This window comes from Phascolarctos cinereus, unplaced genomic scaffold (assembly GCF_003287225.1).
Source record: "Phascolarctos cinereus isolate Bilbo 61053 unplaced genomic scaffold, phaCin_HiC Scaffold_4;HRSCAF=312, whole genome shotgun sequence".
NCBI classification, from domain to species: Eukaryota; Metazoa; Chordata; class Mammalia; order Diprotodontia; family Phascolarctidae; genus Phascolarctos; species Phascolarctos cinereus.
This window is the reverse complement of record NW_027555847.1, coordinates 326,363,788-326,391,600: the sequence shown is the minus strand read 5'-3', so window position 1 is coordinate 326,391,600 and position 27,813 is coordinate 326,363,788. Positions and strand designations below refer to the sequence as shown.

Here is a 27,813-nt window from a genome sequence, read left to right as displayed (position 1 = left end):
AGTTAAGTTATGCAAGTATTATTATTATTATTATTATCATTGTATAATGGAGTGAGTCCTGAATCTGGAGTCAGAAAATCTAAGATTGTATCCTGGTTCTGCTGATTACTATGTTTGTGACCTTAGGCAAGTCATTTAACATCCTCTGAGTCTCGGTTTCCTCATGTATAAAATGCAGGAGTTGCGTACTGGATGACCACTTCTAGATTAGGTGTCTTTTCCATTCACAAGTATGTGATTGTGATTCTTTTTTACAGATGAGGAAATTGGAACTCAGGTTAAGTAACTTGTTTACAAGAACACATTTAATAACAGAGCTAGCACTTGAACTCAGGTCTTATGTTATTAAATCTAATGAGCTTTCCACTATACCATCATGCCTCAGAGGTATGAACAGGGAAGGTTTTACCTTTTAGATTCTATCAGCATTACCCATGGTTTTATTTAGATAATTGATTTCAAATAAGATCTTTATGTATAAAGAACATTTTAAATTTAAGACCACCAACATAATATTTAATAATAATAATATGTTATTATAATATAATTAATATTATATGTAATAATATTAATATAATAATATAATTATTAATGGTGGTATTTTTGGTGGGAAGTTAATTTTAAGGGAATGAGAATTTTAAAATATTGAAAATCTTAGTTTTAAAAATATTTCTAAAAATTTCCCCAAATTTACATGTATCAGATATTGAATTATAACAAGTTCTTTTGATACTATTGGCTACAAGAGTAGTCTATTAGAATCATAAAGTCTTAGAGTAAAAAGTTTATAGATTGAAGGCTAGTAGGGACCTTCAAGGGTATCCATTTTAGCCCTCTCACTTTTCTAGATGAAAAAACTGAAGTCTTAAAGAAGGAAAGTGATTTTCTCAAGGTCAAGTTCAAAGGGGTCTTAAGGCTCTTTCTTATAGCATCTCTGACAGGTAGTCTGGCCTTTGCTGTGACGATGAGTTTCATTATCCCTTTAAGATAGCCCTATATGTTGTTTCTTTTTTTTTTTTGGTGAGGCAATTTGGGGTTAAGTGATTTGCCTAGTCACACAGCTAGTAATTGTTATGTGTCTGAGGCTGGATTTGAACTCAGGTCCTTCTGACTCCAGGGCCAGTGCTCTATCCACTGCACCACCTAGCTGCCCCCGTATTGTTTCAATTTTTAAACAGTTACTGGATGCTTGTTATGTGCAAATGATTATATTGTATGACTCTGTGGAAAAGACGAAGATGACCAAAAAGCTTAAACTAGAGCAGAAAAGATATGCATGTAATAACTATAATGATATACAGATTGTAATAAGTACAACGAGGGGAACAGCAAGTTCATCAAGAAAGGAGAGACTATACCTGGCTCATTGGCTCAGGGAAGGTTTCATACATAAAGGTACAAATAAAACTGTTCCTTAAAAGGATAGGTGGAATTTTGATAGATAAGATCATTCTAGGCAAAAAACACTTTTGACTAAAAATACAAGAGTGGGAAAATGTGAGGTGTGTTTGAGAAATGATGAGTCATTATGTATCATTGGACTCCTGGGCAAATTGTGGAAGTATTAGTAGAAGAGTAGTAGAAGATTAGACTAGAAAAGGAGGTTTGTGCCAAATAATGGAAGACCTTGAATAATATGCTTAGCAGTTTGGAAAGACACTGAAGATTGTTAGAACAAGGGATTAACATGATAACGCTTTTACAAGATGACTCAGACAGGTTAGGTAGGGGAGAGACTAAAGTCAGAGAAACAAATTAGGAAGTTACTGCAGTAGGTAAGAGGTAGTAAGCTCATGGACTAGGGCAATGGGAATGGAAAAGAAGAATTAAATGTAAAAGATTTTTGCAGGGCAGAACTGGCAGGATTTGGCGACTGGATTTGGGGAGAGGGTTGGTTAAAGAAGAGGGAATAGTGATTGAATTCTGAGATTTTGAGCCTTGATAATTGATTGAATGTGTAATAATAAATTCCACATAAAACTCTGAAGTGCAAGAGGTAAGCAGGTTTGGGGGAAAGGATAAGAACTTCAGTATTAAACATGTTCAGATTCAGATGCCGACATGACATCCAGAAAGATTTTAGCTCAAAGCTGGAACTTGGGATGATGGTTGGGCTAGTATAACATGTTGGTGAATTGTCTGGATGGTTGAAGCCAATGGGATCACCAAAGGAGAGAGTATGAAGAAGAGAAGGAAGTCAAGGACAGAAAAAGAGCCAGGAAAGCAGACTGGAAATGTAGTCACTAGGAGAAATAATTCATAAAATCCTAGAAATTTTAAGCTGGAGAAGACCTAAGAAATTATCTCATCCATCATCCTGTCTCAAGTCATTAATTACTTGGAGAATTAAGAATAGGACTCAAGGGTAAAGAATCTTTCTCTTATGGTGTGAGAAATGACAACAGTAATTCCAGACACTGCAGAGAAGTCCAAAAGGATGAGGAATAAAGGCCAATTCAAACTGGATATGCTGGAGAAATTCCAAATTCAGCATGTGCAAAACTGAACTTATTTTCTTGCCCATATACTTCACACGCATTTCTCTCCCTGACTGCCACATCTCTCTCGAAAGCCCCACCATTGCTTCAGTGTCCCAGGTCCCCAACCTCAGAATTATCCTTGACTTTGCTCCCTCACCCTATACATGTAGTCATCTTGTCTCTCCACAACATCTCTCTGGAATCTGACCCCTTCTCTCCACCTTAGTTCAGACCTGATTTACCTTAAGCACAGATCTAACCATTTCATTTCCCTACTCATTAAACTCCAGTGGCTCCCTGTGGCCTCTCATATCAAATATAATCTCATTTTTGAAGTTTTCACAACCTGGCCCCAACCAACGTCTCCATCCCCATTTCACATTATTCCTACATTCTGGAGTCCAGCCCCACTGACTTTCTCATGGTACTTCACTACAACTCTCCTCCCATCTTTCTGCCTTTGCAGTTGCCATTCCCTCTGCCTATAATGCCCTCCCTCCTCGCTCACCCTCACCTCTTTGAGTTTGCACCGATACATGAAGCTTTCCTGATTCTCTGATTGATAGTGCCCTCCTTCCCAGAGTACTTCTTTTTCTGTTCATATTTTTCTATGTATACTGACAGCATGTAGCCCCTTGCATAGGAAAATGATTCCATTCTTTGTATCCTTAGCATCTCCCTGAAGTAGGCACTTAATAAATGTTTATAGATTGATTGAGTAGAGGCTACTTTTATTAGAAGTTTGGCAATAAAATGTGGTAATTCAAGGGGCTGCATGGGGTAGATTTGAACATGAACAGGAAAAAGCAGAATGTCAGCCTTGGGGAATGGGAGGGATACACCTCAAAAGGGAAGGAAGGAAGGAAATTCTTTATCAAAATGGAGAGAAATTTTGAGTTTTTGAGGAACTTATGTTAGAAGGCCTTGATCTTCTCAGTAAAGTAGGAGTTGAAAGATAATATGCTGATAGGAAGAAAAGCTAAGGAGGACTGTGAAAAAGTTGCTATGGATAACTTCATAAAGAGCTAATTTCAACTCAATCAAAGAATTTCTGAATAGCCCTGAGACTCTTCAACCTCACTTGTAATTGCTAACCTTTGGTCTTAGTTCTGCCTTCTGGAATAGACAAAGTCAGGTCTGTTCTGTCTTATTTGTAACATTTCCTTAAAAATGGTGAATTAGCGCCCAAAGACCTTGGTTCTGCTGATAATTAGGTGCGTGGCTTTGGCAAGTCATCTCTACTTTCACAAGACGAGGAGGTGTTTAGCCTTTCAGGGGTCCCCTTGCTTCTGATGCTGGTCAGGCCTGGGATTTGTAGGCAGCTGCCGAGATCTCCAAGGCTTCTCTAGACTCAGAAATCCCAGTTCTTCATTTCAGCTCTACAAGTATTTAAGGAGCACCTGTGAGTACAAGGTTCCCCATGAGATACCACAACGTATAAGGTATAGCCCCTTCTAAAGAAACATCTGTTCTAGTTAGATAAATGACACAAACACTCTCTTTTTAATCTACAGTGATTTAATTTGTGTAGGGAACTCCTAGTGGTGAAACTCCTCCATTTACACAGATCAAAATTCATCTGCAACATATAGTCTTAGAAAATTTCTTAGAACACAGAAAGATTAAGTGACTTGGTCTGTGGCAACACTCAGATCTAGTGTATGTTACAGACAGGTCTTGGACTCAGTTTTTGCCACTTCAGGCCAGTCTTCTATCCACTCTGCTTCCCAGTCACAATAATGATAGGGGTAGAGGACTAGCCCCTCTGGTATGAGGGTTTGCTTAGCCCTTTTCAGGCCTGTTCATCTGCCTTTGGTGTCCACCTGTCACCCAACTCTTATCTGTAGCTCCAAATGGACGTGATGGCAGGTGAGACAGGCTCTCTGGAGTGCTTAAAGCTTGGTCAGACATTGAAGCCGCCAAGGTCATCCACTTCATCCTGGGCCATCACCAGTCATCTTCACTTTTATCCTGCCACTAGATTTTGATGACTGAGGAGGAGTGAGGCTGATGACTTTGTGCAATTCTGCTTCACTTAAATCTAAATCATGCACGAGTCAAGACATCACCCTGTGATGTCATTGGACCTCATTGAAAAACAAAGGTGAGAGGCAGCTAGGTGGTGCAGTGCATAGAGCACCGGCCCTGGATTCAGGAGGACCTGAGTTCAAATCCAGCCTCAGACACTTAATACTTAACTAGCTGGGCAAGTCTCTTAACCCCATTGCCTAGCCAAAAAAAAAGAAAAAGAAGGATGAACAACCATAATTATAAGAGGATAGGATGTTAAAGTGGAAATAGAAAAGTTATTAAATGTTGTGTTAACTCAAGAGAAAGAAAAGAGTGCTCCTCACTACTTTGTTATTTATGTTTTCAGTTAAATTTTCATTTTCTTTTTTTTTCTTGGTTAAAGGGCATATTTGTTACCAGGGTACAGCCTGAAGGACCAGCATCAAAACTATTGCAACCTGGAGACAAAATTATTCAGGTGATTGTTGTATATCTTTTTATAATTTTTTTCATGTTTCTGTCCTAAAATTCTTGAGTTGCATGTTATATAGCAGCCTGAATATAGTAGTTTAATAAAATTTAATATAGTTAATAAGCAGAGTCAGGAAAGAAGTATTTCCTATATTTACTGGCATTTTAATTGATTCATTTAATATTTTCAAATTTGAAATTCTTTCACTTATCTTGGAAAATTATGTGTAAGAAGTTGTATAACAAACAGGTGCTTGGAATTTTTTACTGGGGTTTTGCTAAGGGTAAAGACTGAACACCATCTAAAGGAAGTGATGATTAGGGTTCAAGTAGGGCTGGGTTAAGTCCATATTGTCCGATCAAAGCTGAGCAAAGTTTTTAAAAAAAGGTAGACTCACATACCTTGGAAAGTCCTGCATCTCTCTTCATCTGTGGAAAGGCATCTTCCTCCCCTCTGGGTGGTTGGAAACAGAAATGGGGCTCACAATTAGGCAGGAGTAGAGATTACAAATAGGTTCCCTATTTGTAGAAGAAACACAGAGAAAAAAATATACAACCTGGATCACCCCCTTTTGCTTCCTGCTAGGGAAAAAAACAAGCAAACTACTTCTTGTATTTCCCATCCTTGTCCCAAGAACAGGCATTCTAAGTGTAATCTAATTGTAATCTTCTGAATGAAATATGGGAGGAACCAGGAAAAAAAAACTATACATCTTTATTGAAAAGATAACTGGGAATATTGTAGTGAGTCCTGATAATAGATGATTCCTTAGAAAATCAGTGTTGTGAAAAATGACTGAGTTTTCTCTCTTGTTATTCATTATTTCTCCTCATGTAATAAACCATCTAAAAATATCTATTGATAGGAGAAGCCATCTAGAGGCATTTATTGGCAAAAGAATACATGCAAATAAGTTACTGTGGGAGTGTTTTTCAAAAAGAAATTTTCTTTCTCATTTTAGGCTAATGGCTACAGTTTTATCAATATTGATCATGGACAAGCAGTATCCTTGCTAAAAACTTTCCAGAACACAGTTGAACTCATCATTATACGAGAGATTTCTTCATAAGCACTGTGGACTAAAGGAAAAGTCAGCAAGGTTTATTGCAAGACATCTGTGGGGAAACTGAATAGACTATTTTTATATATGAAAAGGAACTTGAAAGATTATGTGAAAAATTTGTACATTAATGAAATTCTGAACTTGTGGTTAGAGGGCAAGAACCACTGTATGGAACATACAGGAAACTGTTTGGAGAATCATCTGGTGAATAAATCTCATTAGATTTTTAAACATTATAACAATCAAGGTTACAAGAACAAACCTGTATTGTTCTTGTATAGATTGTAGATTTATTTTTTGATAACTCATACACGTTACTAAACTTTGTTCAAGGCTTTGGACTGATGGCAGAGCTGTCTGTCCTGTAGCTGTTTATGCCTTTATTTTTATTCACCTCACCTGGTATTAATCTTTTCTGCTGAAACCACTTACATAAATGTGGGCAAGAGATTTGAAATGTTGGTTTTTGCTACGTGCACATTGTATAGATGAATGGGTAGATGAAGGTGGTGTTGGTTGCGTTCATTTCCAAGGCTAGATAAAAGTTATTTCCAATCACAGTCTGGAAGCAAAGAGAATGGGAAAAAAAATGCTTGTCTACCAAAAGAATAATGCAATAAAACATGTAATGTCTTTTTTTTTAAATAAAAAGACTATAATTACATTTTATGAGCTCTACAAGATCTGTTTTTGCCGTAGCCATTGACTATTCATCTGCTATTGGTGATTGAAGTTTTATTTTTTTAGTCACAAAAAATTTTTTACCTCTTATTGTCTATATCCCCATACATTTTTCTTTGCCATGAAAATCCCCTGATTTTGTGCAAATGGTGGTACTTTTTAATCTGATCTGTAATCAGTACTCCATTTTAAGCTTATTTATAGATGTTTTTTTCATTTTGTTTTTAAATGAAACTGAAATGGCCAGTTTTTAAGACGTGTTACCTGTAACACTCATGGAATGCATGATGCAGGAAGGGTCAGGAAAGCCATCTTGATTTTGTTTGGCCTTGCATTGCCTTGTTAAATTAAAAAGAAACAATACGCATGGAGCTAGGTAACCAAAGCAAGTTTGTGAAATAGTGGCACAGTGATGGAGAATTGCTGTGGGAAGTTATTTAGCAAGGGGATGGGTCTGTTAGACCTACCGGTTTGTAATGATCTTCGATTAAGGGCTGTTCCTACAGGTAACATTAAATGTGAACTAGACACTTCAGAGTCATTAAAGGGTTTCTTAACTATTAATGTAATTGTAATTTACCACCGGCTGCCTTTGTTCCTTATTACTGTATAAAATACTTGATGATATGTTTATTAATTTTGTTCACCAGAACTATTTTGTTTTATCATTTCTCCTTTGTAATTGAGTAGAGATTGAATAATGTACAGTGGTAAGAAATAATGCATGGTTGTTTGGACCAGGGAAAAGTGCCATAGAAGACCAATAACTGTTTTTAATCAAGGCTAATCATTAGCCTTCCATGAGAGCAATAGTCAGTTATTGCAGTTCATTTTTAATTAAGAAATGTAAGTTGATGATTTTAAACTAACTGATATACATTGTTCTTCAACCCAAATGTAATGAAGACTTTTTATATAGGGCTAGTGAAAAAAAAAACCAACCTACTTTGTTTTTTTGGAAAAGTGAGTTGGAAAGAAACGTTCCTTCTTTGCTAGTCAAAATAAAGTAAATAGGCAGTACTTTTTAAATACATGAACTCAAATATTATTGCACTTCTTTCAAGTTGTTATGGCTTATTGTACTGTATAGTTTTAAAAATTTAATTGAAACCCTTTAACAACTCTTTGTATATTTTAACTCATTTTAGTTGATTTTCAGTAATATTTACATAGGAATTTTTTTTTGGATATATTAGAAGAAATGTGCTGTATTTTGATAAAATCCACTTATTGTATGTGTGTTGTAATCTCTAAAGAAAAGAATGACAGAGCTTCTATATTATAAGCCTCAGTGTTCCCTTTATTCTCAGATTTCTTTTCTGACTTTATTTTGACATTTGCAACAATCTTCACATTTCATTGCTTTAAATCACATTCTGCCTTTGAAAAGGGATTACACAGAATATGTGTGTTTTGGTTTTTTTTTCTGTATCTGCTAATTTAATTTGATCATCTACGCAGCCTATAATCTTAAAGAGTGAAAAAAAGTCCTAAAGAACTGATTCTTTGCTGAGCTGGCCTTAACTTAATTTCCATATACCATATAACTGATTTAAATACCACAAGTGCAACAAGTTATAAATTATTCTGTATTAAATTAATGGTTTCTAGACCTTTTATTTCAATTTAACCAGTAATTCATAGAGTACCCCAGTTTTTGTTATCAGGAATGTGCAATAAGGTATGAAACTGCACAGGTTCCACATTACTTATTTATTGTTCAACCCGAAACTCATTCCCAAAATATCAAAAATCTTAACATCAAATGTCATTTTGCTTAGGGAGTATAGATTTTTATATAATTATAGTGTTTTGATGATTGTTTCCATTTGGAAAGAGAAAGGAAAGGAAACCTATAGGTATGAGTAGCTTTAGGAAAGTTGTAAAGTCATTCTTAGTTTAAAATCCAGTCCATGTAAGGACCATCACCCCCAATACTTAATTTCATTTTAATGAATATATGGTAGAAAATCTGAAGCCAGAATCAATATTTTTCAATAGCATGTTTCTTATCTGGGATTTTTTAAACTAATAAAAATGAAACTAGAATAATTTATTCAATATGAAGTTGTTTCCACAAACACAAGATATCTTCATATTTTGTGACAGCTCATTAAAGAATTGGTTTGAATGATATAGAGAAATTTGAAATTACCCTCGTATTTATTTTGTAAATATTTTTCTGACCTATTTGGACTGGAGTTTTGAAAAGTGTGGGTGTGGATATGAATGAGAATGAGTGGGGATGTGTGTATATGTATGTGTATGTGTGTGTGTGTATATATATATATATATATATATGTTATATATACTTGAAAGCATCTTCTGAACACAATCATAGCAATAAGCAACACAGAATTGAGCCTTTAATATTAATTTGCTGTAATTTTTTCCCCAAATTTTCCCATGTCAGCAGCTATGTAATGTTTTTATCGATCAGCATTTATTCAACATTCCAAATTTTTGTATATAACTAGATTGTTTCTGAGGTAACACCTGAAGAATAGATAATAAACTAATGATCTTTAAAGCTGTGTGGTTTATGTTTTAAGTTTTATATATCCTCCTGATTCGATATCCTAATACTGAGTCAGCCGAATCAACTTAGTAGAATTCTCAAGGAAGAAAGGAAATATGGCATTTTTTTCTCTCTTACATTCAGAGCCCTTAATTTCAAAATATGTCTTCCTCATGGCAAGGAAAAGGGCAGTTGGCTGAGTTACAAATTGGGGTGTGTTTTTTTTTTCTGAACCAACTAAGAGAAAAAAGTTAAATTTAAGAAATAAACTCCTTGTTCACGTGTTGCTGGCATTTAAATACTCAATTCTTTTCCTACATGTCTTCAATGAAATATATCAAAATGTAAGGGGAAAAAAAGATTGAAGAGTAAGTTTTTTTTATAACATTATTTTCTAGATCCACCAACGCACCAACAAGTACAAATTATTAAGATGCTTGATAATATGGATGCAAATAGCCATAAACAGTGGGGAAGGTGCAGAATGTGAAGGGTAGAAAAACAAAGTAGATGACAGAAGAAGCCTGTGTATAACATTAAATACAGGTATTATGCTTTTGTCCTATCTGCATAGCACTGCCACCACTCAGCAAAAGAACTACAAGTGGAATTTCTTGGCAAAATGAAGCAATCTGAGGAGAAAGAAGAGAAGCAGGGAAGCAGCAGCACTACCTCAAGAAATTTTTTGATATAACATTTCTAGGATGTGTGACTAGAACATAATGTGTTTTTTTTTAATTTGAAGGTAGTGTTTTATTAAAGCAGCTTCATTGAACCTGACTGTGGGGGAGCATAATATTAATTTGTGAATTGACCAAAAAAAAATAGAGCTTTAATGCTGAAGGCAAAGATTCCCTTATTTGTGGCCCACAGACCTGCCCTCAGCCTTGGTTTTAGAGAAATGGACATGGGTAAGGGAAAATCAAAAATCATTTGAATCCTTGAGCATATAAAAGGGTAGAAGATATTTGAAAGTAGATAACATATGTGATCCACCACTATGTAAAAAATAACAGATCCTCCAAGACGGAAAAGTCTCAAGATAATTCCAGAGGAAAAGAGAGTCTTGAACTTGAGAAATCTAGACCTTGAGGACCAGTTGAATAAGGTTGTGTTTCTGCATCTTATGGAAGAGAACTAGAGAGGTCTTCTACATAAAGACTTCAATGTTTTAAAGAGGTGATTGGATGGATGCATGGATGGATGAAAGGGTGGAAGGTAATGCTTCCTTTGTGCTAAGTGCTGGGCATACAAATAGAAAAACAAGATAGTCACTGCTGTCAAGGAACACTCAGGCTAATAGTGCAAACAACAGATAACAGATTTCAGCTTCAAGTCAGGTTGAAAGACTCCCGGTTCTTGGGGTGCAGCACCAAGGCAGATGATAATGCATCTTCAGTTTCATTCCCATTAATAGATCCATAATCATTTCTAATCTTGAACCATTAGTGGTCTGCAGTGAGGAGAAATTTTTCTGGGTCTTCAAAAACTGGCTGCTTAGGAGGGGGCAGGGTAGGGTGGGACTGCGGCACCTGCAGAAGCAGTGCTAGTTCCAGTCTCCACAAAAGTTGCTGCCTTTCACAATGTCCTGGAGAGGTCCTGAACTGCTTCCATCATGAGTCTGAAGGAAGGTGATTGATGTTCAAGGTGGTTATAGAGTTTACAAAGGGTTTTCCTTGCAACAATCCTTTCTCATGCTACCAAGACACCATGTACAATGTGGTTATGGACATTTCAACTCATGCAATAAAAATTCATAGATTCAGTCATCAATCTTTTGACCCTGAGTGTTGCTAATTGATAGCTATGGCTATCAACTAAGAACTAAGAACTTCTTTTAAAAAAATAAAAGGTTTTTCTTGCTTTTTATGTTTTTGCAACACAGATAAGGAAATATGGTTTGCATGAAAAGAGGTAGTTAGGCAGAGCCAAGATGGTGGAGTGAAAGCAGAACTTGCTTGAGCTCTCCCCCAAACCCCTCCAAATACCTATACAATGGGTCTAAACAAATTCTAAGGCAGCAGAACCCACAAAAAGACAGAGTGAAACAAATTTCCAGCCCAAGAGAAAGGTATATCACTCTGGGCTGGGAGCAGAGTGCAGTGCAGCATGAGCGCACAGGCCATGGCAAACCTGGAGCAGGCCTCAGAGGACTGAATCGCAGGCAGCTGTGGCGGTGTCCAGACTCCTCAATCCACGAGTGCCAAAGACAACTTAGAAGGTCAGTGGGAAAAGTCTGTTTCTGCAGTGCTGAGAGAGGAAGGTGGGGTCTGAGCTCCAGTTCCCTGAGAACGCGGCCCTGGGGTGGGCAGCTGCTTCCTGAGCTTCTGGCCCGCAGACAGGGGGAATCGAGTGGCTGATCAGAGGGGGGATTGCAGGGATCTCTCCGCTGGTGCTGAGGCAGGAATCTCTTGCTTTGCCTGTGCTTGGATCTGAGTCACAGTTCTGGACGGGGGTACTGGGGTGAGAAGGAGTGCTGGCGTGGTGGAACTTGTAGTGGCTGTGGACAGGAAACCTTCCTCACAGTTCCAGGACAGAAAGGAGTGCTTGTGGTCACTAATAAACCACAGCACAGGCCAGGAAAGGAGTAAATACATTGCCCCTTATACCACCTTGCAAGAACTGAAAATTTACACGTCCCTAGAAGTATCTCTGAAACTTATAAACCCCCAAAGCTTGGGGCAATACATTCTCCACATTGGAAGCAGACTCTTACGTTAACAAAGAGTTTATAACTCAAGTAATTGGCTGGGATCATGAGCAAGCAGCACAAAAAAGTCAGACTATATTATCTTACTTTGGAGACAAAAAAGATCAAAATATACAACCAGAAGAAGATAACAAAATCAAAGCTCGTGCATCCAAAGCCTCCAAGAAAAATATGAATCAGTCCCAGGCCTTGGAAGAGCTCAAAAGGGATTTTGAGAAGCAAGTAAGGGAAGTAAAGGAAAAACTGGGAAGAGAAATGAGAGTGATGCAAGAAAATCATGAAGAACAAGTCAACAGCTTGCTAAAGGAGACCCAAAAAAAATACTGAAGAAAGTAACACCTTGAAAAATAGCCTAACCCAAATGGCAAAAGAGGTCCAAAAAGCCAATGAGGAGTAGAATGCCCTAAAAAGCAAAATTGGCGAAATGGAAAAGGAAGTCCAAAAGCTTACTGAAGAAAATACTTCCTTAAAAATTAGAATAGAGCAATTGGAAGCTAGTGACTTTATGAGAAATCAAGACATTGTAAAACAAAACCAAAAGAATGAAAAAATAGAAGATAATGTGAAATATCTCACTGGAAAAACAACTGACCTGGAAAATAGGTCCAGGAGAGATAATTTTAAAATTATTGGACTACCTGACAGCCATGATCAAAAAAAGAACCTAGACATCATCTTTCAAGAAAGTATCAAGGAAAACTGCCCTGATATAGTAGAACCAGAGAGCAAAATAGAAATTGAAAGAACCCACCAATCTCCCCCTGAAAGAGATCCCCAAAGGAAAACTCCTAGGAATATTGTAGCCAAATTCCAGAGTTCCCAGGTCAAGGAGAAAATATTACAAGCTGCCAGAAAGAAACAATTCAAGTATTGTGGAAACACAATCAGGATAACACAAGATTTAGCAGCTTCTACAGGGCATGGAATATAATATTCCAGAGGGCAAAGGAGATAGGATTACAACCAAGAATCACCTACCCAGCAAAACTGAGTATAATCCTTCAGGTGAAAAAGTGGTAATTCAGTGAAATAGAGGACTTTCAAGCATGATGAAAAGACCAGAGCTGAATAGAAAATTTGACTTTCAAATACAAGACTCAAGTAGAACATGAAGAGGTAAACAAGAAAGAGAAATCATAAGAGACTTATTAAGGTTGAACTGTTTACATTCCTGCATGGAAAGATGATATTTAACTCATGAGACCTTTGTCAGTATTAGCATAGTTGGAAGAAAAAAATTATATGTATGTATAGGGAGAGAGAGAGAGAGAAAGAGAGAGAGAGAGAGGGCACAGGGTGAGTTGAAAGATTAAGGGGTCATATCTGGAGAATAAAATTAAGGGATGAGAGAGGATTATACTGGGAGAAGAAGAAAGGGAAAGGTAGAATGGGGTAAATTATCTCACAAAAAAAACAGAAAAGAAAATCTCTTACAGTGGAGGGGAAATGGGGAAGGTGAGAGGGAATGAGTGAATCTTATTCTCATAGGATTTGGCTTAAGGAGGGAATAACATACACATTCAATTGGGTATGGAAATCTGTCTTACCCTAAGGAAAATAGGGGGAGAAGGGGACAAGAGAGCAGGGGGATGATAGAGAGGAGGGCAGATTGGGAAAGGGGTAATCAGAAGCAAATACTTCTGAGGAGGGACAGGGTCAAAAGAAAGAATAGAATAAATGGTAGGGCAGGATAGGATTAAGGGAAGTAAGAGTTTTTCACAACATGTCTACTATGGAATGTTTTGCATAACTGCACATGTATAACCTATATTGAGTTGCTTGCCTTTTCAATGAGGGTGGGTGGGGAGGGAGGAAGGGAGAATATTTGAAACCTAAAGTTTTAAAAACATACATTTAAAAAAGATGTTTTCACATGCAACTGGGAAATAAGAAATACAGGAAATGGGGTACAGAAGTCTATCCTGCTCTACAGGAAAATAGGGGAAGAGGATAAGAGAAGGGGGGGAGAGATAGAAGTGAGGGCAGACTAGGGGAAGGGATATTCAGAATGCATGCCATCTTGAGGTGGGGGGGGGGCGAGATGGGGTGAAAATTTGGAACTCAAAATCTTGTGGAAGTAAATATTGAAAACTGAAAATAAATAAATTTATATTAAAAAAATTTAAAAAAGAAATATGGTTTGCATGACTTATGTATAATTGATACTATATTGTTTGCTTTCTCAATGGGTGGGAGGCGAGCTAAAGGGAGGGAGAGAATTTGGAACTCAAAGTTTTTAAAAGTGAATGCAAAATATAATTTTAAAAAGAAAAGAAGTGGTGCATATAATGAAACATACAAGAGGGCCACTAACGGTTGCCCAAGTTGCCTCTCCAAATTAGAAGGTAGATCAGGCCTTGTGGTCCTGTTGTGATACTATGTGGTAGGATACAAGAACTAGCTTTTCCTTTTTTTTTTTTTAATTTTTGTTTCCTCAGTTAAATCTAATGAGGTAGCCATGTGGCTGGAAATAATAAAGCTTTCAGTTTGATATTTGTTAACCTAGGATCAAGTCACCGTATATTATTTTTCTCTGACAAAAACAATATTGTACAGATGTGTGAATAAGCCACTTAATTTTTCCACAATATCTAATATAATTCCCAAACCACCATGTTGATTTTTAATATATAGCTGTGAGGTACTGAAGTCACAGCACTTTGCATGTTTAAGTTTGATGTTAGTCCAGTGGAAGAAATGCTGAGCTTGGAATCATGGGACTTGAATTTGAATTCTGGCTGTTCTACTTCATCTGTGTCACTCAAGCTCATTGGGCCTCAACTATAAAATGAGGGGGTTGCACTATATGATCTCTTAAGGCCTTCCATACCTAGATAGAAGATCGTATATATGGACTAGTGTTTTACTGGTTATTGACTACTCTGACTACCACTATCTCACTTCATCTCAGAAGAAAAAGCTAGCTTGCATTGAGTCATGTCAGTACAGTCTCCTGTGAAGACTGTATTGTTAATTCTATATATAGCAAATTTCTTGCCTACATAGACCCTGACAACCTTTTAAACACTATTACTTAGGGTCATGGGAACAATGTCCATATAAAATAGTTTTAGAGTATCCTGAGACACTGAGAGATTATGTCACTTAAGTCCCATGTTTTCAAGTTTGAATTGTCTTGAGTTTCTTACAGGCATTGACCATGTCTTAGCTAATCAGTGTTGAGAGATTTGTCATTTTTGAAGAATATACAAAAAGTGAGGCATAGTGGATAGAGAGCTCACCTTGGACACAGGCAGACTGGGCTTCAACTCCTGCTTCTGAAATGTTTGGCTAATTGGCTTCTGGAAAAAAACTACATGAGGCACTCTGGATGATATAAAAGAAAGAACATGATCAATGCTCTTTAAAAACTGGAGACAATGAAATCAGGAGCCTAACTTAGAAGAAAATGAATTTTAAATTATTTCCTTTTTGTCATTATAACTAAAACCCCTTACCCTAACTTTGACTCTCTCTTTCTCTTCCTTCAACCTCCTTGCCATGACTTGGCACATAATTATATGCTTGTATTCCTCACTAATGTTCTATTTTGATGCCTCATGGTGTTGACTTGGATTCTCAGAGGCAGTTCTGAGTCCAAGCTCTGGCTAGGCCTACCCAATTGGAAAAACTTCAGGTATGGGCCAGGTGACAGATGGTATGTCTATCATCTGAGGATCAGCCTAAGGTCAGAGAGGTTTCACGCAAGGAGGTTAGCTGCCATGATTTTTATTTTTGGCCACAGAAACTCATGGAACTGTATAGAAAGGTTGCAGTCAACAGTGGGAGTATCTACACCAGTCAAATCACGGGTCTTTTGAAGTATTCAAGATGTGTTGTTTACTGTTTCATATATGTTAATCTTTACTCTGATACTGGATGGTAAGCTCTAGGAAGGCAATTTTAAGTGGGGTTTCTCATGGTGCCTAGCACTGTGCTAGGCACGTAGTAGGTACTGAATAATAGTTAGTGACTGAATGCTCTGCTCAGTGTGACAAAGAGCTACTTGTTCCCACGATTTTCTTTTCGGCCACAGACAAACCTGAAGATCACGCTCACCATCAACATTACCATCTTTGCATTGTGTGTGTTCTATGAGCCCAGATATAATAGTACAGAAAACAACATCTCACATTAGCAAAGATTTCAGATAAGAACATACTCTTTGGACATCAGAAATTGACATCAGAAAACTGTCAGAAGAGATGTTTGGCAACATGGCTGCCTTGGCTGGTTACATTTTTTTTAACGTGGTTAAGATATCTTCGGACTGGCAATGACTAAGCAGCACTTCCTTTAACTGAATGAAATATTATCAGCACCATATGCCATGGCATCAGCCCAACCCATGCTGCCAGCCGTCAGACTTCCCACTCATTTGCCAAAAATCCCATCTGTTCTCGTCCCCGAGTTTCTGCACAGTTCTACTATATGTTCATTATCTTTTTACAACAAGAGCAAACATCTTTACTTTGGGGCCCCCCCAGTCTGAGACCTTAAAATAAGCTAGGTTTTGCTAGTTTAGCAAGCAACACTTGCTACTTCTATCAAACTGGTATGTATGCAATCAGAGCATATAGAAACCTTTTCTATAGAAATTGTTTTAGAAAAGATTTTGTAGAGAAAAGTAACATCATTTTGTTTCTTTTTTTAAATCATAACCCTGTGCTGCTGCTTTGGATAATCTGTTAAAAAATTCAAAGAAATTACCCCAAAAATGCATGAAATTAAATTATCAGTCTTCAGGCTGGGCTCAAAGGTTGGTCAAGCTTGTCAGAGCTTTTTCTCTGTTAGTGTAAGGGTAAAGAACCCAGGGTCACCTATGTGTAACAATTAAGTCATCAAAGAAGGACGTCTCTGGTGAACTGCAAGACTAAATAAAATACACATGCATTTGGATTTAACAACTGGAGAGACAAATACTCCGTTTTTGCCAGCAGCAAAACAGGCCAACAAATTTATCCCTGGAAATCTCTGGAAAGGGGTTTATAGAATATTGAGAAATAATCTCAGTTAATGGTATAATTGCTGTGAAAAACATTTGTGTTCAATTCTTTTCAAATATGCTACATTAAGAGATATGGTAATTTAGAATATAGAGTCCAAAATTAATCAGCAAACAGACTCTTCCCGTTTGTTAATGTTAATCAGGCAAGATGGTATAGTGAAAAGAGGGCTTAACTTAGAGTCAGGATATCTGAATTCATTTCCTGATCCTACAATTTAACTAATTGAATGTGTGAAAGTCATCTACTTCTTTGGGTCTCAGTTTCCTCATCTGCAAAATGGGGAATATGAATATGCCCAAGAAACAACAAACAGAAGAAATTTAGAGAAAGGGAAATGGGGCAAAAAAACAAAACAACAAAACAAAACCAAAAAGACAATGTATGCAATGACTGCAGCCGTGTAAATGAAAGCAATATGAAAGGGCAACTAAACTCAGATTACCTACAGCACTCTTTGTCCTGGAGAACAGAGGATGAAACACACATCCCTCCTCTCTGTAGAGAGGCAGGAGACCATCAGAGCTATCATCTGCTGCCAGAGTACAATGGCTGGCTGACATAAAAAACCACCAAAAGAATATTGGTGTTAAGAAAGTGGGCCTTCGTGTGAGGGAGAAAGCTGTGATCCATATTCTATGAAGCTATCATTTTTAAGATTGTAGAGATATGCTTTGCTAATAAAAATTTACCTATTCCCTTCTTACATTTTCATAAAGATAAGCTTGACATATGCATAACTAATTCTCCCAAAGATTTTACAAAGTTAAGCTAGAAGTTTCCCAATAAGATCAGGGCGAAACAAGAATGCATGTTATCACCACTATTATTCAATACTGAACTAGAAATGTTAGCTTTAGCAATAAAAGAACCTGAAGGAACTGGACTAGGCAATGAGGAAACAAAACTATCACTCTTTGCAAATGATATGATGGTATACTTAGAGAATCCTAGAGAATCAACTAAAAAACTACTTGAAAAAATTAACAACTTTAACAAAGCTGCAGGATATAAAATAAACCCAGGTAAAGCATCAGCATTTCTATACATATATTACTAACAAAGCCCAGCAGCAACAGAGAAATTCCATTGAAAATAACTGTAAACAATATAAAGTATTTGGGAGTCTACCTGCCAAGACAAACCTGGGAACTATATGAAAACAATTACAAAACACTTTTCATACAAATAAAGTCAGATTTAAATAACTGGAAAAAATCAGTTGCTTATGGGTAGGCCAAGCTAATATAATAAAAATTACTATTCTACTTAAATTAATTTACATGTTCAGTGCCATACCAATCTGACTACCAAAAATTATAGAGCTAGAAAAAATAATAACAAAATTCATCTGGAAAACAAAAGGTCAAAAATATCAAGGGAATGAATGGGGAAAAAATGCAAAGGAAGGTGGTCTAGCCATACCAGATCTAAAACTATATTATAAAGCAAAAATCATCAAAACTATTTGGTACTGGCTAAGAAATAGAGTGGTGGAATAGATTAGGTATATAAGACACAGTAGTAAATGACTATAGTAATCTACTGTTTGATAAACCCAAAGACTCCAGCTTCTGGGATAAGAACTCACTGTTTGACAAAAGCTAATGGGAAAACTAGAAAGTAGTAGGAAGAAACTAGGCATAGACCAACATCTCATACCCTAGACCAAGATAAGTTCAAAATGGGTACATGATTTAGACATAAGGGATAATAATATAAGCAAATTAGGAGAGCAAGGAATAGTTTACCTGTCAGATCTATAGAAAAGGGAGGAATTTGTGACCAAACAAGAGATAGATAACATTATGAAATGCAAAATGGATCATTTTGGTTACATTAAATTAAAAAGGTTTTGCAAAAACAAAACCAATGCAATCAAGATTAGAAGGAAAGCAGAAAGCTGGGAAACAATTTTTACAGCCAATGTTTCTGATAAAGGCCTCATTTCTCAAATAAATAGATAACTAAGTCAAATTTATAAGAATACAAGTCATTCCCCAATTGATAAAAGGTCAAATGATATGAATAGGCAGTTTTCAGAGGAAGAAATTAAAGCTATCCATGTTATATGAAAAAATGCTCTAAATCACTATTGATTAGAGAAATGTAAAAACAACTCTGAGGTGTCATAGCACACCCATCATATTGGCTGATATGACAGAAAAGGAAAATGATAAATGGTGGAGAAGATATGGGAAAATTGGAACACATTGCATTGTTGGTGGACTTGTAAACTGATCCAACCATTCTGAAGTGCAATTTGGAAATATGCCCAAAGGGAAATCAAACTGTGCATACACTTTGATCCAGCAATACCACTTCTAGGTTTATATCCCAAAGAGATCATAAAAATGGGAAAAGGACTCACAAGTATAAAAATATTTATAGCAGCTCTTTTTGTGGTGGCAAAGAATTGGAAATTGAGGGAATGCTGAACAAGTTATGATATATGAATGTAATGGAATACTATTGTGGTATAAGAAATGATGAGCAGGTGGATTTCAGAAAAACCTGGAAAGGCTTATATGAACTGATATTGAGTGAAGTGAGCAGACAGGAGAAAACTGTACACTGTAACAGCCACATTGTACAGTGATTAGCTATGATAGACTTAGCTCTTCTCAGTAATACAATGATCCAAGATAATTCCAAAAGACTCACGATAGAAAATGCTATCCGCATCCAGAGAAAGAACTATGGAGTCTGAATACAGATCAAAGCATACTATTTTCATTTGTTTTTTGTTTTTTGTTTTTGCTTTTTCCTTTCTCGTGGTTTTCCCCTTTTGTTCTGTTTCTTCTTTTACAACATGAGTAATGTGGAAATACATTTACATGATTGCACATGTATAATCTATATGAGATTGCTTACTGTGTTGGAGAGGGGAGATGGGAGGGAGAAAAAATTTGGAACTCAAAATCTTACAAAAAAACAATGAAAACTATCTTTACATATAATTAGAAAATATATAATACTATTAAGGAAAAAAAGATTTTACAGTTAAAAAAGGAGGCATTTAAAAAAGTAAACATAGATCAGTAGTTTTGATATGCCAAAGACAACTTAGAAGGTCATTAGGAAAAGTCTGTGACCACGGTGAGAGAGAAGATTAGTCCCAACCCAAGTCCCGCATGGCCCTGGGGTGGAGGTTGCTTCTGGAGCTTCTGGCCCACAGACTGAGGGGGAATTGAGTGGCTGATGAGAGGGGGATTGCAGGGATCTCTTTGCTGGCTCTGAGGCAGGATTCTCTTGCTTTGCCTGTGCTTGGATCTGGGTCACAGTTCTAAGTGGCAGTCCTGGGGCAAGGAGGAGTGTGGGCATGGCAGAGCTCGTGGTGGCGGTGGAGAGAGAATTCTCCTCACAGTTCCAAGGCAGAAAAGAGTGCTTGTGGGGGGCAGCTAGGTGGCACAGGGGATAGAGCATGGGCCCTGAAGTCAGGAGGACCTGAGTTCAAATGTGTCCTCAGACCAAACACTTGACACTTACTAGCTGTGTGACCCTGGGTAAGTCACTTAACCCCAATTGCCTTTAAAAAAAAAAAGGAAAAAAAAAAGAAAAGAGTGCTTGTGGTCACTCATAGAGCAGAGCACAGTCCAGGAAAGGAGTAAACACCTCGCCCCTGATCATACCACCTTGGAAGAACTGAAAATTTACAGGTCCCTAGAAGTATCTCTAAAAACAGCTGCACGTAACATTTTAAAAAAATATATTAAAAAATTATAAAAAAACCCAGCTGCACAAAACCCCCCAAACTTGGGATAGTACATTCGCCACACTGGAAGCAGACCCCTACCTTAACAAAGAGTTTAAAACTCAAGTAATTGGCTGGGATCATGAGCAAACAGCACAAAAAAGTCAGACTATAGAATCTTTCTTGGATGACAAAGATCAAAACATACAACCAGAAGAAGACAACAAAGTCAAAACTCCTTCATCCAAAGCCTTCAAGAAAAATAGGAATCAGTCAGTCCCAGGCCATGAAAGAGCTCAAAAAGGATTTTGAGAAGCAAGTAAGAGAAGTAGAGGAAAAACTGGGAAGAAAAATGACAGTGATGCAAGATGAAAGATGAGTCAATAGCTTGCTAAAGGAGACCCAAAAAATACTGAAGAAAATAACACCTTAAAAAATAGCCTAACCCAAATAGCAAAAGAGGTCCAAAAAGCCATGAGGAGAAGAATGCCTTCAAAAGCAGAATTGGCCAAATGGAAAAGGAGATCCAAAAGCTCATTGAAGAAAATATTTCCTTAAAAATTAGAATGGAGCAATTGGAAGGTAGTGACTTTATGAGAAATCAAGACGTAAAACAAAACCAAAAGAATGAAAAAAATAGAAGACAATATGAAATATCTCACTGGAAAAACAACTGACCTGGAAAATAGGTCCAGGAGAGATAATTTAAAACTTATTGGACTGTCTGAAAGCCATGATCAAAAAAAGAACCTAGACATCATCTTTCAAGAAAGTATCAAGGAAAACTGCCCTGATATTCTAGAAGCAGAGGGTAAAATAGAAATGGAAAGAATCCACTGATCACTTCCTGAAAGAGATCCCCAAAGGAAAACTTCTAGGAATATTATAGCCAAATTCTAGAGTTCCCAGGTCAAGGAGAAAATATTGCAAGCAGCCAGAAAGAAACAATTCAAGTATTGTGGAAACACAATCAGGATAACATAGGATTTAGCAGCTTCTACACTAAGGGAACACAGGGCTTGGAATATAATAGTCCAGAGGGCAAAGGAGATAGGATTACATCCAAGAATCACCTACCCAGCAAAACTGAGTATAATCCTTCAGTAGAAAAAATGGTCATTCAGTGAAATAGAGGACTTTCAAGCATTCTTGATGAAAAGACCAGAGCTGAATAGAAAATTTGACTTTCAAATACAAGACTCAAGAGAAGCCTGAAGAGGTAAACAGGAAAGAGAAATCATAAAGGACTTATTAAGGTTTGTCTATTTACTTTCCTGCACAGAAAGATGATATTTATAACTCATGAGACCTTTTTCAGTATTAGGGTAGTTGGAGGGGAAAAAGTTATATGTCTAAATAGATTGGTGGATAGAGGGTACAGGGTGAGTTGAAGATGAATGGGTGATATCTGGAGAATAAAATTAAGGGGTGAGAGAGGATTATACTGGGAGAAGGAGAAAGGAAGAGGTAGAATGGGGTAAGTTATCTCACATAAAACAGACAAGAAGAGGCTTTTACAGTGGAGGGGAAATGGGGGGAAGGTGAGAGGGTATGAGTGAATCTTATTCTCATAAGATCTGGCTTAAGGAGGGAATACCACACACACTCAATTAGGTATGGAAAGCTATCTTACCATACGGGAAAATGGGGGGGAAGCGGCTAAGAGAGCAGGGGGATGATAGAAGGGACGGCAGATTGGGGCATAATCAGAAGCAAACACTTCTCAGGAGGGACAGGGTCAAAAGAGAGAATAGAATAAATGGGGGGGGCAGGACAAGATGAAGGGAAATATAGTTTTCCACAGCATGACTACCACGGAAGTGTTTTGCATGACTACACAACTATAACCTGTATCAAGTTGCTTGCCTTCTCAATGAGAGTGGGTAGGGAGGGAGGAAGGGAGAAAATTTGGAACCTAAAGTTTTAAAAACAAATGTTAAAAATTGTTTTCACATGCAACTGGGAAATAAGATATACAGGCAATGGGGTACAGAGATCTATACTGCCCTACAGGAAAACAGAAGGGGAAAGGATAGGAGAAAGGGTGGGGGGGGAGATAGAAAGGAGAGCAGATTAGGGGAAAGGATATTCTGAACGCATGCCATATTGGGATGGGGGGAGGGACGAGATGGGGAGAAAATTTGGAACTCAAAATCTTGTGGATGTGAATGTCAAAAATGAAAAATAAATTAATGAATCTTAAAAACAAAACAAAAAAAATTAAAAAGAGAGAATAACATACACAAAAAAAGAAAAAAAACCCATAGCATTATAGAGCACAGTCAGTAACATACGAACAATGTTCTAAATGGCACATGACTTCCTAGGCAGTCAAAATGTGAACTATATAAAAACTTAAAATAGGAGACTATAGTGGAGATAAAGTTGGACTGTTATCAGGCTGGAAACACTTTTCTCTTCACCATGTAGTGAAAAATGGAAGTTCTCTTTGAGATTTGCACAGGAATAGTTTTCTGATTCAGTAGATCCCACCAATCAGAGGGTAGAGACTTCCTTTGTACTGTTCAATGAGAAAGTCACCATCCAAAGTGTCATTATAGCAAGATGTTGTGCAAAGTTACTAAAGGATGTAATTGCAATCCATCAGCTTCGTTGAAGCAAAATAATGTTGGCTCAAATACATAGGGTATGCTGAGTATGCCTAAATTCTCTTTAAGAAGGCAAGGAAGTGGCTAATATATTTTAGAGAGTTTTCTATCAAGAGTAATGAAGGCAATGCCAGTTTGCATGTGCGGCCCTGCTTGGTTTCAACTCCACAGAACATGATTCCTCACATCAGTCCCTTGCAAATGACTATCAGACCACTGAAAACTAAGAGGAACGTTGACTGTTCTCGTACAGGAGTGAAGTGATGCTGGGATTATTTAGTCCAAAAGTTCTGGGAAGATTCTCACCTTGCTCTCTTCTTGCGCCTCCATGAATGAAATCAGATAGCTGCTACTTCTGGTGCGTGGGCATGAAAGATTTCCACCTCTGGAAAAAAATAGGACTCTTCTTGGAAAATGAATCAATACTCCTCATTTCTATAGCTCCTGGCTCCCATCCAAATAGTCACTCTGGCCAAATACTGCATTCTCAAATCTTCTTTCCTATCTTAGACACTCCCTTGTGGCACCTCTCCATTTCAGTTAAGCAAAGACATAAATAGTTTTATAACACAATAGTTAACCATATCTATCATAATGCCATCTTAAAAGACAAAAGGAACAGATATGAGCTTCAGTGAATCAGGACCTAGGGGCAACTAGGTGACAATGGATAGAGCACCAGTCCTGGAGTCAGGAGGACCTGAGTTCTAATCTGACCTCAGATACTTACTAGTTGTGTGACCCTGGGTAAGTCACTTAACCCTGATTACCTAAAAATAAAATAACTCAGCATCTGTCCAATTATGCTGTGGAACTCCAGAATCCAGTGCTGGAGATGTCATCACTGCAGCTCTTGTTCTCCTGTGATTGTTTTCCACAGCTCCTTGAAGTTTCTTTTTTCAGGTTTTCTACCTCTTGTTACTGCTGCCCTCTACCTTTCCTGCATACTCTCCTCTTAGTGCTACTGCTCTTCTGGCATTTGGCTTCCACTCCCCCAAACTCTGAAGATGGGAAGGGCTAGCATGTCCGTCCAGACTCAACACTGTAAGTTTCAGGGTCACACATCTCCATAGGAGATCAGATAAGTGGAAGGCTAACCGTCAGGCACGTGAACATATCCATTTATACTAGGAAGGACAATGAACCAGAATCACCCAAATAAAGGAGAGTCTGCAGACTGACTCCCTAGAGATCATGGATCAGCATCTTGAAACTCCCTAATAGCTGAAAAGAGAAAAGAAGATTCATCCACAAGGAGAGCAGGGAGGTTTACAAGAGGAGAAGGTGACTCATGATGCGTACTGTTCCCAAAGATCCACCACAGGCTTCCAAATCTGCCTTCCAGAGTTACGAGTTGCCCCGGGCGCACAGGTTTGCTCACCTATATGCCTCATTGGCGAGAGTGTGTAATTCAGGTTATGTATAGACTCATAATTTTATTATTCCTACTTTTTCCTTCTATTGAGTAAATTGTTATTGTTCAGTTGGTTCGGTCGTGTCTGGCTCTTTGTGACCTCATTTGGAGTTTTCTTGATAAAGAACCTGGAATGGTTTGCCATTTCCTTACTCCATTGAATAAATATGCTATCATTGTTATTGATTTTGACTTCCCATTTAATAAACGTCTGATGTTTAAAAGTTGATGGTATCAACTGCGGCTGAATTTTTGTAAAAAGGAAACAGACAAGTAGAGGCTTGGAAGTGACAGTGGTAAGGAATAGGAGTATATTCCCCCACATCAGGGTTATCTTCAGCTGCTGTTCAGTCTTTCGGATTCCCTGTGATCCCAAGGACAAGCCACGAGATTTTCTTGGCAAAGATATAGAGCGGCTTACCATTTCCTTCTCCAGTGTTTCCCTGTTTTACAGTTGAGAAACGGAGGTAAATAGGGGTTCAGTGACATACCCAGGGTCACACAACTAGTAAGTAACTGAGGTCAAATTTGAATTCAGAGCTTCCCAACTCCAGGCCTCTGTTCTATACACTGAGCCCTCTGACTGCCTGTCATTTGCCGCACTCTGAGTTTTAGCTATTTGGCTGCTCCTCTGGTGACATCACCCTGACCTGTAGGTACAGGTGGAATAAGTGAGTCAGCTCCAGGTCAGGAATAGAGAGAGCCTGAGGAGAGTTGCAGTTAGTGCCATGCCTTCATATACGCTACTGTCAGGATGAGTGGGTTGGCACCATACCAGAGCTACACCTACAATTCTAAAAGCCTAATTACTGTTTTTTTTGGATCCTTGACTAACACTACTCCTTCAGCCTCCTCTCCCCTCTGATTGGAGGGATGGAGAGTGCCATGCCAAACTCCTCCTAATACCTTCTATTATAGAGGGCAGAAACTGGATTTTATGGACTCACTCTACTCTTTATCTGCTTCTGCTTTCTCCTGTTCTGCCTGTTTTTACTCCACAGAACAAGATACCTCTTCCATGATATGCTTCACTTCTAATCTCACCACCAGGCTGATAACTCAAGGCTCCATTGATACTATCTCCCTCAGCCTCCTCTGTATAATATAGACTTAGTATAGACTAACATCTTACACCATATACCAAGGTAAGGTCAAAATGGATATGTAATTTTAGACATAAAGATGATATCATAAAAAAGTAGGAGAGCATGAAATAGAAGGGAAGAATTTAGGACCAAACAAGAGATAGAGGACATTACAAGATGTAGAATGGATAATTTTAATTATATTAAATTAAAAAGGTTTTGCACAAATAAAACCAGTGCAACCAAAATTAGTAGGAAAGCAGAAAGCTGGGAAATAATTTTTTGTAGCAAGTGTCTCTGATTGATGAAAATGAAGATGAAAAAAATCAGAGAGCTATCTATAATTATATGAATAAATGCTCTAAATCACTATTGATTGGAGAAATGCAAATTAAAGCAACTATGAGGTACTACCTCATATCTATCAGATTGGCTAATATGACAGAAAAAGAAAATTACAAATGTTGGAGGGGATGTGGGAAAACTGGGACATCAATGCATCGTTGATGGAGTTGTGAACCGATTGAATCATTCTGGAAAGCAATTTGGAACTTTGACCAAAGGACTATAAAACTGCATATGTTTTGATCCTGCAATACCATTACTAGGTCTGTATCGACAAAGAGATTTTTTAAAAAGGGGAAAGAACCTACAAAAATATTGATAGCAGCTCTTTTAGTGTGGCAAAGAATTGGGTATTGAGGGGATGCCCAACAATTGGTGAATGGCTGAACAAGTTGTGGAAATGATTGTAATGGACTATTATTGTGCTATAAGAAATGACAAACAGGCAAATTTCAGAAAAACCTGGAAAGATTTACACAAACTAATGCAAAGTGGAGTGAGCAGAACCAAGAGAACATTGTACACAGTAACAGCAGTATTGTAATGATGAACAACTGTGAATGACTGGCTTTTCTCAGCAATACAAGAACCGAATACAATCCCAAAGGACTCATGATGAAAAATGCCTCCAGAGAAAGAAATGATAGTATCTGAATACAGACTGACACATACTACTTTCACTTTTTCTTTCTTTCTTTCTTCCAGTTTTCTTCCACAAAATGAAAAATATGTTTTACATAATTACATATGTTTAATCTATATGAGATTGCTTACCACCTCAGGAAGGGGAAAAGGGAGGGAAAGAGCAGAATTTGGAACTCTAAACATTTCTAATAGTATTTAGTTTTTTCCAGTTGCAAGTAAAGACAATTTTTAACATTCATTTTTTAAAAACATTTTTGAGTTCCAGATTTTTTCCCTTTACTCCCTCCCCAAAATGGTAAGCAATTTGATGTAGATTATACATGTAAAATAATATTAAACACATTTCCATATTAGTCATGTCATAAAAAAAGAAATAAGCCAAAAGGAAAAAAACCATGAGAAAATAAAATGAAAATAGTATGTCTTGATTTGCATTCAGACTCTATCAGTTCTTTCTCTGGCTGTGGATAGCATTTTCCATCATGAGCCCTTTGGAATTATCTTGGGTCATTGTATCACTGAGAAGAGGAAAGTTATATAGTTGATCATTGCAAAATGTTGCTGTTACTGTGTACAATAGTCTCCTAGTTTTGCTGATTTCACTTTGTATCAGTTCATGTAAGTCTTTCCAGCTTTTTCTGAAATCTGCCTGTTCATCATTTCTTATAGCACAATAATATTTCATTACATTTATATACAACAACTTGTTCAGCCATTCCTCAGTTGATGGACATCCCCTCAACTTCCAATTCTTTGCCACCAGTGAAAGAGCTGTTATAAATGTTTTTGTACAAATAAGTTCTTTTACGCAAATCAAAACAACTCTGAGGTACCACATCACACCTATCAGATTGTCTAACATGACAAAACAGGAAAATGATAAATGTTGGAAAAGATGTGGAAAAATTTGGACACCAATGCATTGTTGGTGGAGTTGTGAACTGATCCAATCATTTTGGAGAGCAATTTGAAACTATGCCCAAAGGACAATAAAAATGTGTATACCCTTTGACCCAGCAATACCACTTCTCAGTCTGTATTCCAAAGAGGTCATAAAAATGGGAAAAGGATCCATCTGCCC

The 27,813-nt window shown here is 37.4% G+C and overlaps 1 protein-coding gene and 1 long non-coding RNA gene across 2 annotated transcripts in view; one reads left to right on the top strand and one right to left on the bottom strand.

The window, feature by feature from the left end:
• ERBIN (erbb2 interacting protein) overlaps positions 1–6,689 on the top strand; it is a 185,428-nt gene extending 178,739 nt beyond the window's left edge. Inside the window, 2 exon segments of the mRNA XM_021007253.2 lie at positions 4,894–4,968; positions 5,924–6,689. Coding sequence (XP_020862912.1) covers positions 4,894–4,968; positions 5,924–6,031 — 183 coding nt within the window. The 3' untranslated portion in view covers positions 6,032–6,689.
• Positions 3,792–24,735, bottom strand: LOC110222320 (uncharacterized). The gene is made up of 5 exons (XR_002328349.2): positions 24,625–24,735; positions 23,550–23,628; positions 15,177–15,261; positions 5,364–5,480; positions 3,792–3,880 (listed from the first exon to the last, which is right to left on the bottom strand). It is a non-coding gene; the product is annotated as an uncharacterized LOC110222320 (long non-coding RNA).
• Between the last annotated feature and the right edge of the window lie 3,078 nt (positions 24,736–27,813).